Genomic DNA, 16,516 nt, shown 5'->3' with positions numbered 1-16,516 from the left:
GTTCAGTCCTAGATTTGTAGCCTATATCTCACGCGAGTAAGCCGGAACGTTAGAAAAACTTTATTTCGAGAAAGCTGTAAAAATACGAGAAAACACAAAAAATACACAAGTTACATGGAAATTATAGGTTATTTGCAACACTTTGCATGAGATAGGGGCCCAAATACCCCCATGCCAATACGCGTTCCCGATAATAGACATACTCTTGTAATAGCCGATATTTTTTCGAACTCTTGATTAAACTTTTACTTTTAAACCATATTCCTTTTTTTCTACATTTTCTTAGTTCTTAGCTATACATTTTTGTTTTAGCCAAACAATTGTTGAGTTTTAGCCAAAGAATCTTCAAGTAATTAATTATTATTCAACTTGGGTTAATCTTAGCTAAATTAATTTCCCAAAATTTTGTTTCAACTTTTCTTTCTAACCATATTTCGTTTTTTTTTATATTGTCTTTGTTCTTAGTTAAATCTTCTTGAGTTTTAGCCAATCGGTATATTCTTGAGTTTTAGCCAGCCAATCTTTAAGCATTCTATAATGATTCAACTCGGGTTAATTTTAACGGAATCAATTTTTCAACTTTCAACCTGTTTCCACTACCACTTTGCGCTATTGTGTTATATGTACACACCCTTCTGGAAACACATTGTCACCGGAAACAAAGAGGGTTAAATACTTCTTCTGTTCACACGGGCGGAAAAATAATTTCCGGAAAATGAATGAAGATAATAATCATCTTTTTTAATGATGGGCTGTTGGTTGTGTTTTTTCTTTAGTTGATAGGTGACATTTCCATATTTGGCAATTACGTCAGTAAATTAAAAGGCGTCATAATAGGTGACACAATTCCTTTATATTCTTAATTTTTTTTAAATCAATTAGATATTTCCAAACTGATCTCTCTTAGACTAAACAAATCCTATGCGAAACAATTTTTTAGCAATATGTTTTCTGTTTGCAACCAATGAAAAACATTATGATGCCGTTTAGTGGTTAATTCTACAGTTAAGTTAACACTCAATTTAGAGATTTTGAGGGTAATAAACAATTTAAGGATATTCGCTATATACTTTCTGGATACGGCCTTGCACGTACGCAAGGTCGTATCCAGGAATTGATTTGACCCCCCCCCCCCCCGAAATGTTTGCTCGACTCGTAACAACGTGACAAAATGCATATAAACAAATTTTTGATGAGTTTTCTAAAGTTTTTACACACACCTTCCCCCCCCCCCAAAAAAAAAAATCCTGGATCCGGCCCTGCGTAAACGCATGATTTTTTTTTTCGAGGTGGCCCAATAGTGAAACTAAATTAATTCGAATACGAAGTGCTCAGAAAATAGGAGGAATTTGAATTTCGATGGGGCTCGAGACCCCCCTTGCGCATATGCCTGCTTTCGTGGTCTATTTTTAAATAAACCCTACGAACTATTTGAGCATCAAAAACTTAACATGGCAAAGAAATGTTTAATCAGTATAAGACTGTTTCCCGTCCCTATTTTTCTCTTAGCTCCCGGAAACAGAATTGTCAAATTGCAAAATTTCCTACAAAAAATTCTCAGAGACATATATATCCTGGCGAGATATTTTCCGAATTTTCCAAGCATCGATCCATTAATATTTTTCTTCCACAAAGTTTCCAACTTTACATTGACATTTACATTGTACATTATATTGAAAATACTTTTTTTTTATTTTTTTTTTAGTATTTATGCCATTTCTGTTTTGCCCCTGTTTCTTTTCCTGGCCATAGAACCTTCGGGGGGGGGGGGTTCTATATTGAAGTGTTTTTGTCGTAAATTTATTGGTTGAATAAATTGATTTATTGATTGACCAGAGGATAGTCTAGACAGAATAAACTGATTGCTTGGTAGTTCCCTGCTTAGTTTTTGATTTTTGGATTTTTTTTTCTTCTTTTTTATGTGGATCATTGTATTTTATGATTTTTTTTTTCTCTTATTGTTTTTTCTCTCTTGCGTTGAGTCTCTTAAAGGTGTGAATGTATGATGTTGAAAATGTTTTTTTTTATGTATTTGTTTCATTTTTGTTTCTCCCCTGTTTTTTTCCTGGCCATAGAGCCTTGCGGGGGAGTTTATATTGAAGTGTATTTTTTTGAGTTTATTGATTGAATAAATTGATTGATTGATTGATTCATAAGTTTGTGGGATAATTTGAATTATATAGGAACCGGGATTCTATATAGGCCTAAGGATCCCGCTTCTCCAAGGATCAATCCTCGCAACAGAGAAACAGTTAAGGATTAAGATAACGCTTAATCCTGCTTGTCCTACAATCCTCCGATAGCTAGAACGCTATTAGTAAACCGGTTTAATTAAGTGTTACAGGCCAAAAAACGGAGCCTGGTAAGGTTTTCATAGTAGTTCCACAATGTCAGGTCAATGTCAGCATTAAAAACAGAGAGGTTTCAAAATGAGGATAGGCTTCAAGATGACATAAAATAGTGTGTTAAAAATGAATTATCCAAAAACTACCCAAAATGCAACTTATTTCTGAAACTAACCAATTTCTTTTAATCAATACAAAATGCTATATTAAAAAACAAATGCCTTCCTCTTTAAGCACAATTTGATATAATTATATTAAGATATACAGCAAAAATAAATTTGGACCCCTGAAAATACAGATATTAGTTTTCCAAGGCCGTATTCAGGGGAGGGTTTAGGAAGTTTGAATCCCCTCCCCAAAATTATTTGTACGACTCGTAAAATGTAATATAAATACATAAAAACATATTTTTGATATGTTTAAAAAAATTGTAACCCCCCCCCCCCCCCCCCCCGAACAGAAATGTTGGATACGACCCAGTAGTTTTCACATTATTTTTTATCACTTTCATCACATACGGACATACAAGAGAATAAATCCGGAGAGATAAGGTAAAACGTTCTTTTGGAAACCTCATTACCGGTTAAGGGTACTATTCGCAGTTCAACCAATTGGGTACAACAACATGCAACATATCATGTGAATTATGAAAGAAAAATCATGATGGCCACATCATTAAATAATTCACCCATGGGATAAATCCTTTATTTCTATACTGAGTATTTACTTTTGTTACTTTCCGGACACAACCAAGCATTTTATGAATAGTGCTTTACTTTCTCATCGGAAATGGTCGTTTCCGTTCGAACTGGAAAGAAACAAATTTTAGTGCCGTGCAAGATAAACAAAAGGGACACACGAGTACAAAAAATGTTTTTGAAGTATCGTAACCTATTAAGCCACTTCCTGTGGTTAAGCCTTGTGATCTACCATGCGAAACCGCAACGCGTAAAGGGAAAGATATTAAAAACTCTTTTTTTTTTTGCTGAGGTCATTTGATGGCATAAAAACTCATCAGGGTGAATTTACCATAATCTGCTCCCTATGTTGTGCCACTTCTACGTTACTTAGACCTTATTGCAACCCTAATTTTATGCTTCTCTTGTTAGAGTAAGTCCACAGTAAGGTGAAACACCAGGGTTTCGGGGAAGTATTATAAAAATACAAACATAAAAATATGTTATACGTTTTCCGGAGGAAAAGAATAAAAAATTTTATATATATTTATTGATTATTGTGTGATCTCGGTGGCAGAGTTCTATTTTCTTTTTCTCTCTCAGTGATGTATTTCCTCAACTCCCCAACGGACAAGCTCTGTAAAAGAGGTATTTTTTCAAAATCTAATGGAGAATAACCCCATCCATGCCTCCTCCCTTCCGGCAATTGACATCACTGCTATACTTCTGCTAAAAAAAAAAAAAACAACCAGTGCATGCTGAAAAAAAATATAGTTGGCGCTATGAGCAAACTATACTAGAGTAACATAACACATCTCTAACATAACTCATAGTTGGTGCTATGAGCAAACTATCCTAGAGTAACAGAACTCATCTGTGGAGTACAAGCATTTACCTTTCCTAAGGCAGGGGCAATTTTATTGTTTTTCCAATTTCTCTAATAAAAATTAAAAAAAAATCAATTTTTTAATCTAATCGGGGCACCAAGTCCAGAAATGGGCGCTCTAAAATTAAGAGCACTGAAATCCAGATTCAGTTATGGAATATTTCGACAAACAGAGCTATATATCCTTCTTTTAGTCTCTATCGAATGTAATAATATATATGTAAATAATGAATGCATAATGATAAATAATAAATCGCACCCATTAAATTCAATGAGTTAATTAATTTAAATTACTCTTTGTATTTACATCAAGAAAAGAGGAAAGATAAAAATTTTTTTTCTTACATAGATCATAAGACATCAAAAAAGGAATAATCGAGGGGTCATCCCTTCTCCGTCACCTTCTGTGCTTCTTGGGAAGCCAATTGTTCTGCCACGCGAGATAAACTTTAAACATATGCAGTCCTTCGTACCACGAATGGGACACTCCATGCCACGCGTGAAACGTGATGTCTGATCTACATAAGTTTTTAAAGCGGACAGCTTCTATAACATGAATAGATACCAGATAATTTCGAATACGCGAGTAGGCAAGATCTACTATTCGGTTAGTAATACTTGCGGATTTCCCAGGAACCCAAAAAAATAACAAAAGGCTTAGAAAGCCACCTTAGGAAATCTTTGCTGGTGTCATGGAAGAAAAACGCACGGAGTTCGCGAAGACTTGTGTTTGTCTATAGACTAAAGAGCAAGAATTAAAAGCAATCAATTGGGAAGAAATAGTTAATAATTTTGCAGAGGCTAAAGGAAGAAAAGTCAGATATAAATAAATGAAATGTTTTTAATAAATGAAAATTTTGTTAAAATTTGGTTTGAAAATTTTTGGGAGACAGGAGGGGGCGCTAATCAATATTTTGCCCTGGGTGCAAGACAGGCCAGAACCTCCATTGATAGCCTACCACAAATTAGAATAATTATACGGAAATCTGTAAACATATTTTAATGTTTGAAGCTGTCCGAATACAACATCAAAAAACATTCCCAGTAAAACTATGTACGTGCCTGGGAGGATCAATAATTCTATTTAATGTATCATTCATCACAAAGTATATTTAGTACTTTGTATATCAATAAGCACAGTTGCTGAAAGGTACTTCAGGCTGAAACATGGAGGAACTCTGTTGATCGTCCTCCATTGCGCAAATAAGCTTTCCGATAGTTCTAAACCGACGGGCTATCTCAGAACTATTATCATTAGCATATTGACCCTATTCGGACCCAAATTATTAATTTGTGGCGCGAAATTTTGTTACTGCAGTCGGCAGGAGGGGGGATATTGTGGTCCAGACAATCCATTGAGGGGAGGAAAACGAAATTGGATGTATGGCTACACTCAGATATGAATGGGGCATCCACTTCTAGATTCATTGAGAAGGAACGAATCCTTGCTTTCAGTCATAAGTACCTCCCAGCACCGGCGGATCTAGAGCAAAATATTGGGGGGGGGTCCAATTTGACAAGGGCGCAAATAATATACCAGATTGAGAAGTTTATTTTAAAGAAGAAAAAGAACGGAATGAGCATACCAGAAATGTCTAGGGGGCGGTGCCCCCAGCCCTCCTGGATCCACTCCTGCCTCCCAGCAACTCAAGGATTTCAGCTTAAAATGTGATTTTTGACGGAAAAGATTCCTACTAGAAGAATTGATGATCTTTCCCGATAGGTCCTCCTTTGCGGAGATAGATATATAGCAGAGTTGAACACAAACTTTTATATATTCCCACAGGTCGAACAGTCATGCTATGTGAAAAAAAGCGTCAACAGGTAGGTTTATTGTGTCCTTGATATTGACCACCCGTAAAAGAAATTTCTCTTTTAAAGCATTAAAACTATTAAGTCTGCTAGCATAAAATATTATAAACAATTATTCTGAAATAATATATTTTAATTATCTTTTTTATTTTCACCTACTTCTCATAAAATTTAATGTAGCATAATGCTAAACAATAAGCTAGTTATACATCGTGCCTCTGAATATATCAAAGTGACTTGATTCACTTTGAATGCTCATGAAAAACAACGATAGCTTGTGTGTGGTCTTACCACTCGGAACTGAATGTAAAAGGGCAACTAATAGCCTAGACAAAACTGGGGCTCTATTTTATGCAAAAATTGGGGGGGGGGGATCCTCTCAGTTCTGGATCTAGGGAGATAAGAGGCCGCACGCGACCTGGCCACTTGAGATCGGGGTTAGTGGCATCTTTATTACGTCTTTAAACAATAAAATTGGTGCTTTCCCATTATCCGGGCCTCTCGGGTTAACCACTATAAACTAGGCAATGATAAAATCCGTTTTTTACGTATTAACTGTTATAGAGCAAGCAATGATAGCAAGGTTTGGGGGTTTAGGGGGGAAGGTACCTAGATTAGGTTCGGTTACGTATTTAATATATGCAATGCTTTACCCCCCCCCCCCCCACCCCTAATGTGCAAATATATAGCCCAAATTTGTTTATAAACTATTATACATTCCTCCTTTTTTATTACATTAGCATTAACCAAACTTGACTTTTTAGAGAGGCCCGGATAATGGGATAGTACCATAAAATTTAGTCCTCGCTAATAATATGTCTAACTTACGGGGTAATAGTCGGCAACAACGAATTTGTTCATATTTTGCAAGTGTAATTGTTAATTGCAGCTTTAGATTTTTCCGCCTTTTCTAAAGATTTTTCCGCCTTTTTTCTAAAAAAAAATAACTGAAACAACTCGAAATAGTCATTGTTCCCACCCCAGTTCGAAGGGTTTTTAGCAGTATACCTTAGTTCTACGAATATTTAAAGCTTCGGGCCCAAAATTTGCTCCGCTTAAAAAAAGAGGATATATCCAACCCTGACAGACGCTATGCTACGAAATCGTCCGAATTCTTATTAAAAATAATTTTGAAAAGCTTCGCAACAATGCCATAAAATTCAGAAGACCGTATTATCCTACCATCCTACTTCTCTCAAATGACCTCCCTGAAATATAACTTACTAACAATACATTATTATTCATTATAATAAAGCAGTTCTCAGTTTGTTATATATAATTGTATAGTATGATGAAAAACCCAAACTTTTAAGTTTAAGTGTGGACTTCGACTCGGAAAGGCTAGTATTACAACCCCGGTGAATCTTAGTAACTGATGAATAGGGCATATATGAAGTAGTATCAAATTTATTATAATTAAAGACCTTTAATATAGAAATTAATTTCAACATAAAAAACATATTCTTAATTCCCAAGTAATTAAAAAAAAAGTCTCTATGCGCCATAACAGAACCAGCCAACCTTCCCAACTTTACTACCCCCCCCCCCCAAAAAAAAAAATCACAACATAATATCTACTCATTCCATCTTTCAATCCTCTTGACTCCTTGCAAAAAAAGTGCTTGAATCATCGTCACCATCTCCGCACATTGGACAGGAATATATTGTATGCCTTGTTCAGGATGGCTATAACGGTATAACAGATCGTAAAACTGGCCGTGGATCTAGCAGATGGCCATTGATCTAGATGGCCGTGGATCTAGCGGATCGCCGTGGGCCATTGGGAAAGTGGTGGAAGGTAATTTTACCAAGTAATTTATGTCTAACTTTCTAAAGCTATATTGAAATAAAAGTGTCAAATAGGGTTGGAAAAGGTCACATGAAAGGATACGAAATAAATGGGAAATTCACAGGAGGGAGTAAAGAGTGAATATCTCAATAGACTGGACAGAAAAAGAGGGTGTGATCAGGCGGTTTGGTGCTGAGATTATTTGTTATTATTAGTAGTAGTAGTAGTGGCAGTATTAGGCTATAAAACTATTAGTCCTGAGTTAAACTAAGTACTTAACTCATTACTTTTTTTAAATAAAGTTACCACGGTTTTTCATAACACGATGCATAAAAATCTGCCTAAAAATAGATCACTGGGGTACCACAATAGTTGTTGCTCGATTATTATAACAATGAATTTGTTTCCTTTTGCGTAACTATGTCCAATTTTACTTAATATATTCTTTCTCTTTCGTTCACATCTGGTAATAGAGAATTTGATTTTTAGGTATTACTCACTTCCGAGTGAAAATATCAACATTTCTCGGAGACATGGAAATAGCATCGAAACTCGAGGATTATCATGTCGTCTCTTGTTCCCACATTAACAGAATGACCCCTTCAGAAAAGAGGGGCAAGCCAACTATTTCCGGAGCACCCCTTGCCCCCTGTTCATCCCTTCTGAGAAAGAAATGGAAACACGCGACAAAACAAAGATTATGAAAAGAATTTTGATTGAAATAAATTGGCAGAATGAAGATTTTTATTGCCAGACAAAAGAATTTCATCATTTTAAGTGACAACTTGAAAGATGATTGAAAGAACAAGTGTGGTGATGCAGCCTTCTAACGAAATCCACTGGACGTACAATATTTCTGAGAATTTTTTGACAATAAAAACTGTCAGTACAGTAGTACTGTCAATACAAACTGGACACACAACAATATTTTTAAACGTTCAACAATATTTTTGAACGTACAACAATATTATCACTACAACAATATTGTCAATACAAACTGGACGTACAACAATATTTTTGACAATAGTTAAGGATTTTGATTTCTAAATATGCACTAATTTGTGCACTTCTATCACATCGTCAAAACTTAATGTAATCAGTGCTTGTCAATTACTCAGAAGACACCCAAGATTCAATTTATAGGTACACGGATTGAAACAACTGAGATGCATTGGGGATAAAAACTAAGATACTATCTGCATATTTCTAAACATGCACTAGTTTGTGCACTTCTATCAAATCGTCCAAACTTGATGTAATCGGTCCTTGTCCATTATTCAGAAGGGGCCCGAGACGCATTTGGAGATAGATAGGATATATCTAATTTGGGCTATATATTTGCACATTGAGGGGAGGGGGGGTAAGTATAGCGGGGCTGCATGCAAAATGAAACCTAACCAAAATACCAACTCTATATATTAAACATTTAATTAAAATATACCAACAACGTAGTTTTTCTACTGAGCCGAAGCTAATTTTCTCCAAATACAGATAGCTAAACCGGTTTTTGTCAGATCTTGTAGATCAAAAGACTTGAGCGTGTTCTGAATAATGGACAAGTACCGTAATTTGAATAAAGAAAAACAGTTTTGTACATTTAAACAGGAATATGACTTACCACTCGACGAGGGATGGTACGGCGTTCTCGGTTGCCTTGGAGGAGTCGAACCCTGGACAGGGGAGGTTGTCATTGGTGGTTGGAATGGTAAGGGATCACTGGATTGGAACTCTTGAGACTCAGGTATGGTAAGACAGCTTTCTGGTTGGTAGAAATTGCTAATAACAGGTCCATTACCAAGAGCGATTCTTTCTCGGTCCGTTTCTGGAAGAAATTGAAATTATTTGAAAAAAATAACATTTCCTGACAATAATAAAAGAGGAGAGAAAGCAAAATTTTGCAAAAAAAAACACTTTGGATATTATCAAAGAAGACCTAAAGCAGAAGCGACACCCCTCCTCAAAACTAATGGGGTATGCCCCCAGGGCATAACTTACAACCCTTGCCCTGAGGGCTGTGGGGGAGTGTCCTCCTCAAAACCATAATTTCTATCTGGAAATCAACTACGCTGAACAAAATGACTATCTTAAAATTTTGATTGGATGTATTTCGGAAAATGGTGGACGTGTAAGTGATGTTAGTTACCTTCCAATCACTTTCGACTATTAAAAAAGACACAAGCCACTCCAATTTCTAATTGAATAACCCCTTGTTAAAGTTTCCACGACAACTCCTTTGATACAAGGCGGCTTGGTCTAGAGGAAAAAAATAAATAATACATTGTGCCAACATCATTCTTTCATGCCCCCAAAGCATAACTTAAAACCCTTGCCCTGAGGGTTGTGGGGGAGTTTCCTCCTCAAAATATATTTTCTATCTGGAAATTAACTACGCTGAACAAAATGGCTATCTCAAAATTTTGATTGGATGTGTTTAGGGGAATGATTGGCGTGGGGGGGGCTAGTTTCCCTCCAATCACTCTCGACTATTAAATAGGGCGCTAGCCACTCCAGTTTATAATCGAATGAGCCCTTTTCGAAGTTTCTACGACAACTCCTTCGATACGAAGTGCCCTGGTCTAAGACCACGAAAAAAATAAATAATACATTGTGCCCACATCGTTCTTTACTTAGGCAGCACGATTGCGCTGCCTATGATATTCATTCCTACAAACCTTTTAATAAAACAATCGGTACAATACTTGAAGAATTTATCAGAATTTTATTTACAAAATTAATTACTATTGACTAAAAAGATCCGGTATTTATGTTTTAGCCAGGAGACACTCGAGAATTTGGATCTAAAGGTACGGGGTTGAAACAACTGAGACCCTTGGAAGATGGATTCGATATATATAATTTGGGCTGTATATTTGCACAATAGGATGGGGGGTTGGGGGGTCAAGTATAGCAGGACTGCATGTAAAATGTAACCTAACCTAACCAAAATACCAACTAAATATTTATTAAAATATAGCTACAATGTAGTTTTCCACTGAATCGAAGCTAATTGTCTCTGTATACAAACAGCAATAAACCGGTTATTGTCGGATTTTATAGATCCAAATTCTGGAGTGTGTAGGCCTACTGGCTGAACAGATAAGTACCAAAGATCCTTTGGCATCAGAAAAAATAACGGAGTTAGGCCTCAAAGCGGTAGTCTATATGGTCATATAACGTCGCTGCCAAGCCTGGAAGTCGTACTTCACATTTCAACACTTACCAAAATCATTTGCTAAGCTGTTCTCAAAGGGATGATCCGCAATTTAGATCAGGAGGACCATTGCCTTACTGATTCTTCCCTTGAGAATAGCTTGGGAAATGGTTTTGGGAAATATCTTGGGAATGTGGAAATCTCAGATGCTATCTTTAATCTTGACATAGGCGATATACAATTTTAACACACAGTACATATGCTTTTAAGAAAACCCTATTCTGAATTTCCCTTGTTCCATCCATTCTGCCTTTAGAACTGAGTAAATTCACAAAGTATAAAAACAATCAAGCATATTTGGCAAATTCCGCTAAATCACGTCCGACAACATCAACCATCTAAACGCCGGAAGATAAAAAAAACCAAACACATGTCAAAGAAACCAACAAAACATTCTAAGTAAACTTGCAGTACGGGCACGCGTCACATTGGAATTTCACTTATTTCCTAACAAACAAGCGAAACGTTTAACAATTGCTTTCTGACCAGCAAAAAGATATCTTTTGGGCTGGGTGTCAGCAAACTCTATCTGGACCAGTTTCTACTATTTGATATTTCATATTTGCTTTGTGGATTGAGAGGATGTTCAGTTTGAAAGGCGGTTTTCTTTTTAAATTTGAAACTTGACTGAATAAAGCATGGGGGTTAGCAACTTCTTTTGATATTTATGTTACTTGTCATCAAGGAAATAAAATAAAACCCCTTTAATCACCATAAAAAGTCGTTGGTACTTATGCATTAGATGGTCACTTTTATATATTGTGCAAGGAAACCAGGCACGAAAAACCCTCAAGACAGGTTAACTGCAAGAGACTGCTATAGAGAAATGGGTAGGCTACTTGGGCATTATATGGGCTTTTCTAAAAAGTCAATTTTGGTTAATGCTAATGAAATAAAATAAAATGAATATAAAATAGTTTATAAACAAATCTGGGCTATATATTTGCACATTAGGGGGGTAGGGGGTAAAGCATTGCATATGTTAAATACGTAACCTAACCTCACCTAGGTACCCCCCCCCCCGAAACCCCCCAAAAACAAAAGTTTAAATATCGTATACGCAATGAAAACCACGCCATGCATTCCATTACTTTATAGCGCTGTCTTGAAACAACCCGTCAAAAATGGGTTTTTCATGACTGGTTTCCTTGTAACTACTCATAGGCTATAACGCCCAAGTACCGAGAAATGCGATGCAAAGCGTGGTTTTCATTGCGTTTACGATATTTAAAATGTTGTTTTTTGGGGTTTGGGGGGGGGGTACCTATGTTTGTTTAGGTTACGTATTTGATGTAAGCTATACTTTACCCCCCCCCCCTAATGTGCAAATATATAGCCCAAATTTGTTTATAAACTATTATATATTCATCCTATTTTATTTTATTTCATTAGCATTAACCAAACTTGACTTCTTTAGCAGTATATAGAAGTGACCATCTAATGCATAAGTACCCAGTCGTTTTTTAAAATTTTGTTTTCTGCGTTTTTTAGAGTTCTAGTTTTAACGTCAAAATTAACAAACTAATTATGGAACCTAAGAGGAATCAAAATTTTAAGAACGCTTCACTGTCCCTTTTGTTTCTCTATATCTTTTATGACCAGAAAAATATAATATAAAAGAAAAAATGACATTTAATGCTCTCTTTCTGGCTGCCCTGTAGTCTACTTAGACAAATTTTCACTAGTTGATAGTTCCTATTTGTTTAGCAAGTTGAGCGGAAATGTAGTTTGTAAGGCGGCTTTTCTTTCAAATTTAAGACTTGATTTAAGAATAAATGAAGGGGGGAGGTCAAGTGGGGGTAACCTAACCCCCCCCCTCCCCTAATGTGCAAATATATAGCCCAAATTATATAATACCAATGTATTCTGTCACCCGCCACTTGTTTTCCACTGATCGTAAGCTAATTGTTTCTTAACACAGAAATATAAAACCGGGTTGTTCTCGAGTTTTACACGGCTTAAACTCTAGTGTTGGCGGTATAGGCCTAATACATAAGTACTCCAACCAGTTACGATGCTTGGACAAAACCTTGAATAGCAGAGCATTAACAAAAACTGCAATATAAACCAATGAAAAAAAAAAATCATGCCGAACAATATATCTTTTTTTTAGTACCCAACTTAATGTGGTCACTTTGTAGTCTGTGATCACATAATTTGAGCAGGAGAGGGAAGACCCTTTTCTTGGTAATTAGCCAAGGAACTAGTTCTAGGATAGTTTGGATAAAATGTGATGAACATACAAAGTCAGATCATTATGAATAAAAATGCATTTGATTGATATATTGAGCCCTCAGATAATCTTAGGATGTTCCTTTCCACCTTCGCAAATCTAAGAATTAACTATTATAATAGACTTTCGTCCAAGGATTTATATTTGGCCCCTCCCTCACCTACACTGCCAAAACATATTTCAATGGAGAAAGTTGAGCCTCAAAATTCCTTTTATATATGTCCCCGACTGCATATGCATGTCTCCATAGCATAATATTAAAGGCATTGATGTCAAATATTCATGACCTATTGAAAATTAAAAGCGTATCTTAAAATAGAACGCTGTTTTTATCCACTGTAACCAACCACCATCTAGATTTGATGTATCTTATAAATCATAATCAATTCTTTATCTAAATAAAATAAGTAATTAATTACATGTTGGCCCACTGGTACAAATACATACTAAAGGAAAATTTTCCGTTCAATAAATTGAGTTTGTTGCCCTTTGTCAGTTCCATTTTTTCAACTGGATGACTAAGCATAATGTCAAACCTTATTACATAGCTTTGAAAACCCTTGAAGAATAGAAGTCAATTGACAGCAAATAGGGGGACATCTGGTATAAGTTAAACCACTTTGTGCCACTTCCGGAATTCAATTAGATCTCGAAAACTCTAAAGCTAAACTATACGCTATATTACGATGCTACTTCGAAGATGAAAAACATGAAACTGATTGGATCTATAAGGAGGTCTAGGAGGTACTAAGGTGCAAAACAACTAGGAACTAAATTGAGAGGCAACTAGAAAGGTTCTTGATCAATAGAAAAATTATACAACAGGAAGACCTTTTCTAGAAGCTATAGCCCGCTCTGCACTCTCTTGCCATCTGCACTACATCGGTCGAAACAAATTATAAATGGACTGTTATCAAGACAAATAGTCCAGTACAATATGACGAAAGTATTAACATTAAAGTGCATTTTTCTTTTTGTTTCGACTGCAGCAAGTTAGTGAACCCATGCTAACGTCCTCGCTTTAACCCTTTCTGACTACTTCTGGCTCCGTCGCTGTCACTGTTGCTTTGGTTGTCACTGTCACTGTTGCTCCGGCTCAGTCACTGTCAACCAATGCAAGCGTCACTATTTAATCCTTTCTAGCTAATTCTGCCCCGTCTTAGAACATTTTACTAACTATACGATTGGACCTCCTAGATAATCTTTAGTCTCCGCTAACATATCTGTTCTAAGTTAAACTAATTTGCGCCACTTTCGGCTTTCAATTAGAGACAAAATCTCGACAACGCTAAAACTAAACTACAGGCTTTATAACGATGAAACTCCTATGAAGAAAAAACTTAGTCGTGTGTGAAATAACTGATGGCTAAAATGAGGGGAAACTAAAAAAGTTCTAGGTCAATATGAAAATTATACACTAGGCAGACCTTTTGTAGAAGCTATAGCCCCCTCTACACTCTCTTAAGCTGGTGGATTGGGGAAAGGTGAACTTTTTAAAAAAGTTAACTTTATATGGAGCTTTATAAAAAGTTTCCGACTGATTGTCTGTCTCAGACGTAGTATCTGCGTATCTGCAGCGTTTTGGAGGTTATTAAGATGTGTTCTATTTATTCTTGTCGTTTTTTTCTTTATATGTAGCATTTAATTTAATTTAACTTTTTCCCGTTGATAAAGGCTCCCGGACGTGGAGTCAAAATATTCGGATTTTTTATTATTTAAAGAGGCTGTTTTTTTTTGTTACACTGTTTTATTTGAATTATACCCGTTTTTCTCTCTCTTAAATTCTGCCTCAGAATTTTTAATCACCGCTATTACGGCCTTATTACGTCATTAGGGTTTTATTCGACCGGAATTGTTGTTTTGCAGTATAAAATGGCACTTTCTTGTGTCTTTAACTAAAAAAAGGGGGAACCCGAAAAGTTCTTGTTCAATGGGAAAATTATGCAATAGGCAGATCCTTTGCATCAGGTATGGCCCCTCTACACTCTCTTCCTAGATAAACTTTGTTAAAAAGATAATTATTGCAATTAAATATGGCAAATATACTAACATTGAAGTTTATCTTTTTGTTTCGAATTCGGCAAGTTAATGACCCAGTGTCAATGTCACTGTTCATCCCTTTCCAATTCTGTTCAATTGAATTCTGTTCCACTGTTCAATTCTGGCTGTGTCCCTGTCACTGCTACTTCGTCTGTCACTATTGCTCGGGCTCCATCTGTGGCATTGTCAACCAATGCCGACATCCCAGTTTAAACCTTTCTAGCTAATTCTGGCTCTTCTTAAAATGTTTTACTAACTATACAGCTGGGCCTCCTAAATTAGGATCTATTTATCTCATATAATTTGTTGTTCCTACTGAAACTTCCCCACAAGGAGGATTAGTTCGATATTAGGGTTTGAAGCAATAATATCAGACGGGACACATTTCTGGCTTTTGCGCAATTTTTTAGTTGGATGCAGCTTCAGATCTTAAAATCAGTATATTTTTCATAGCAAACTGCTATGCAAAAATTTTGAAGTTTCATTGTTTTAAGAAAAAAAAAACCGTCTAGACAAAATTTACTCCTTTCTCAAAGTATATCAACAAGTTCCTATTGGTTTTTTTTTTACGAACCGAACACTAATCTCTTTAATAAATGACCTTTGCAGTCATCCGTGGAGGGTGTTTCTACGAGAATTCTATTATATCTCGAATATATGCATAAAATTCTATTTATCCTTCTTAATAGAATTCCATGGTACCATTTCTGCAATGACTTTATATTAAAATGTTAACCTAATACACATGTATTCCTCCGGTACGTACCCCGAGTTTGAACAGAAATTGTCCATGCAACATTCTCCTCACTCATTCATTAAAATCCTGGAACAGACTCAGAACGAATTCACCAGAGAGTCCATTTTTGCAAGCAATTTTTGAATTTTCTTTTGTCATTTCTTAATGCACTCTCTGTATCGAAACTAACTGGGGATCAGACTCCCCCCCCCCGCCCGGTAATGTAGTACTTGTGTGTGTATTAGGTCCGTAATATGTCTGGCAATTCTTACAGTCCAGGGACATTCCTGGGCCATTATAAAAGAAATTCCTTGGCCGTTATAAAGTGAAGTTTGTTTTCATTATCGCTCCCCACCCCCGGAAAATCCTGCGTATACGCCTGGCACAGTTACGCCTCAAATCCAACTCATTATAAAAGGGAGCCTACCCCTCTTTAAAATTCTTCTTAAATAATTATTTTGCATATTCTCCATTTGAATGGACAGCTTTCAGCTAAATGCTACGTTGCCATAGTGGACAAGCATATTCAAAAGAGTATAATTGTACTACTCTCCTTCACAAAGGGTTTGATTCACATGGTTTATCTTTTCGTGCGCAACGGAATTTTTGCCCCCTCCTTCCATTTTATAAATACGGAGGAACAGTTTTGAAATGACAAAATCCAATGCAATCTGTCGCATAGTGAATTCCATACCCTTAGCAAACATTTAATACAAAATATTGAAGCATAAAATGCATCAAGAAAAAATTGCAAAGATAATAATCTAAGGGAAAAATATATATTAGT

At 36.0% G+C, this 16,516-nt stretch overlaps 1 protein-coding gene across 1 annotated transcript in view; it reads right to left on the bottom strand.

The window, feature by feature from the left end:
- pnt (ETS transcription factor pointed) overlaps window positions 1-16,516 on the bottom strand; it is a 152,300-nt gene that overhangs the window by 61,939 nt on the left and 73,845 nt on the right. The window contains exon 4 of the mRNA XM_089092561.1: window positions 9,128-9,331. Coding sequence (XP_088948687.1) covers window positions 9,128-9,331 — 204 coding nt within the window. The remainder of the gene's footprint in view (window positions 1-9,127; window positions 9,332-16,516) is intronic.

Source organism: Artemia sp. Qi Xiang Cuo, chromosome 7 (assembly GCF_049724085.1).
Source record: "Artemia sp. Qi Xiang Cuo chromosome 7, ASM4972408v1, whole genome shotgun sequence".
Lineage (NCBI taxonomy): Eukaryota > Metazoa > Arthropoda > Branchiopoda > Anostraca > Artemiidae > Artemia > Artemia sp. Qi Xiang Cuo.
The sequence above is the reverse complement of the archived record's forward strand: the minus strand, read 5'-3'. Positions and strand labels throughout refer to the sequence as shown.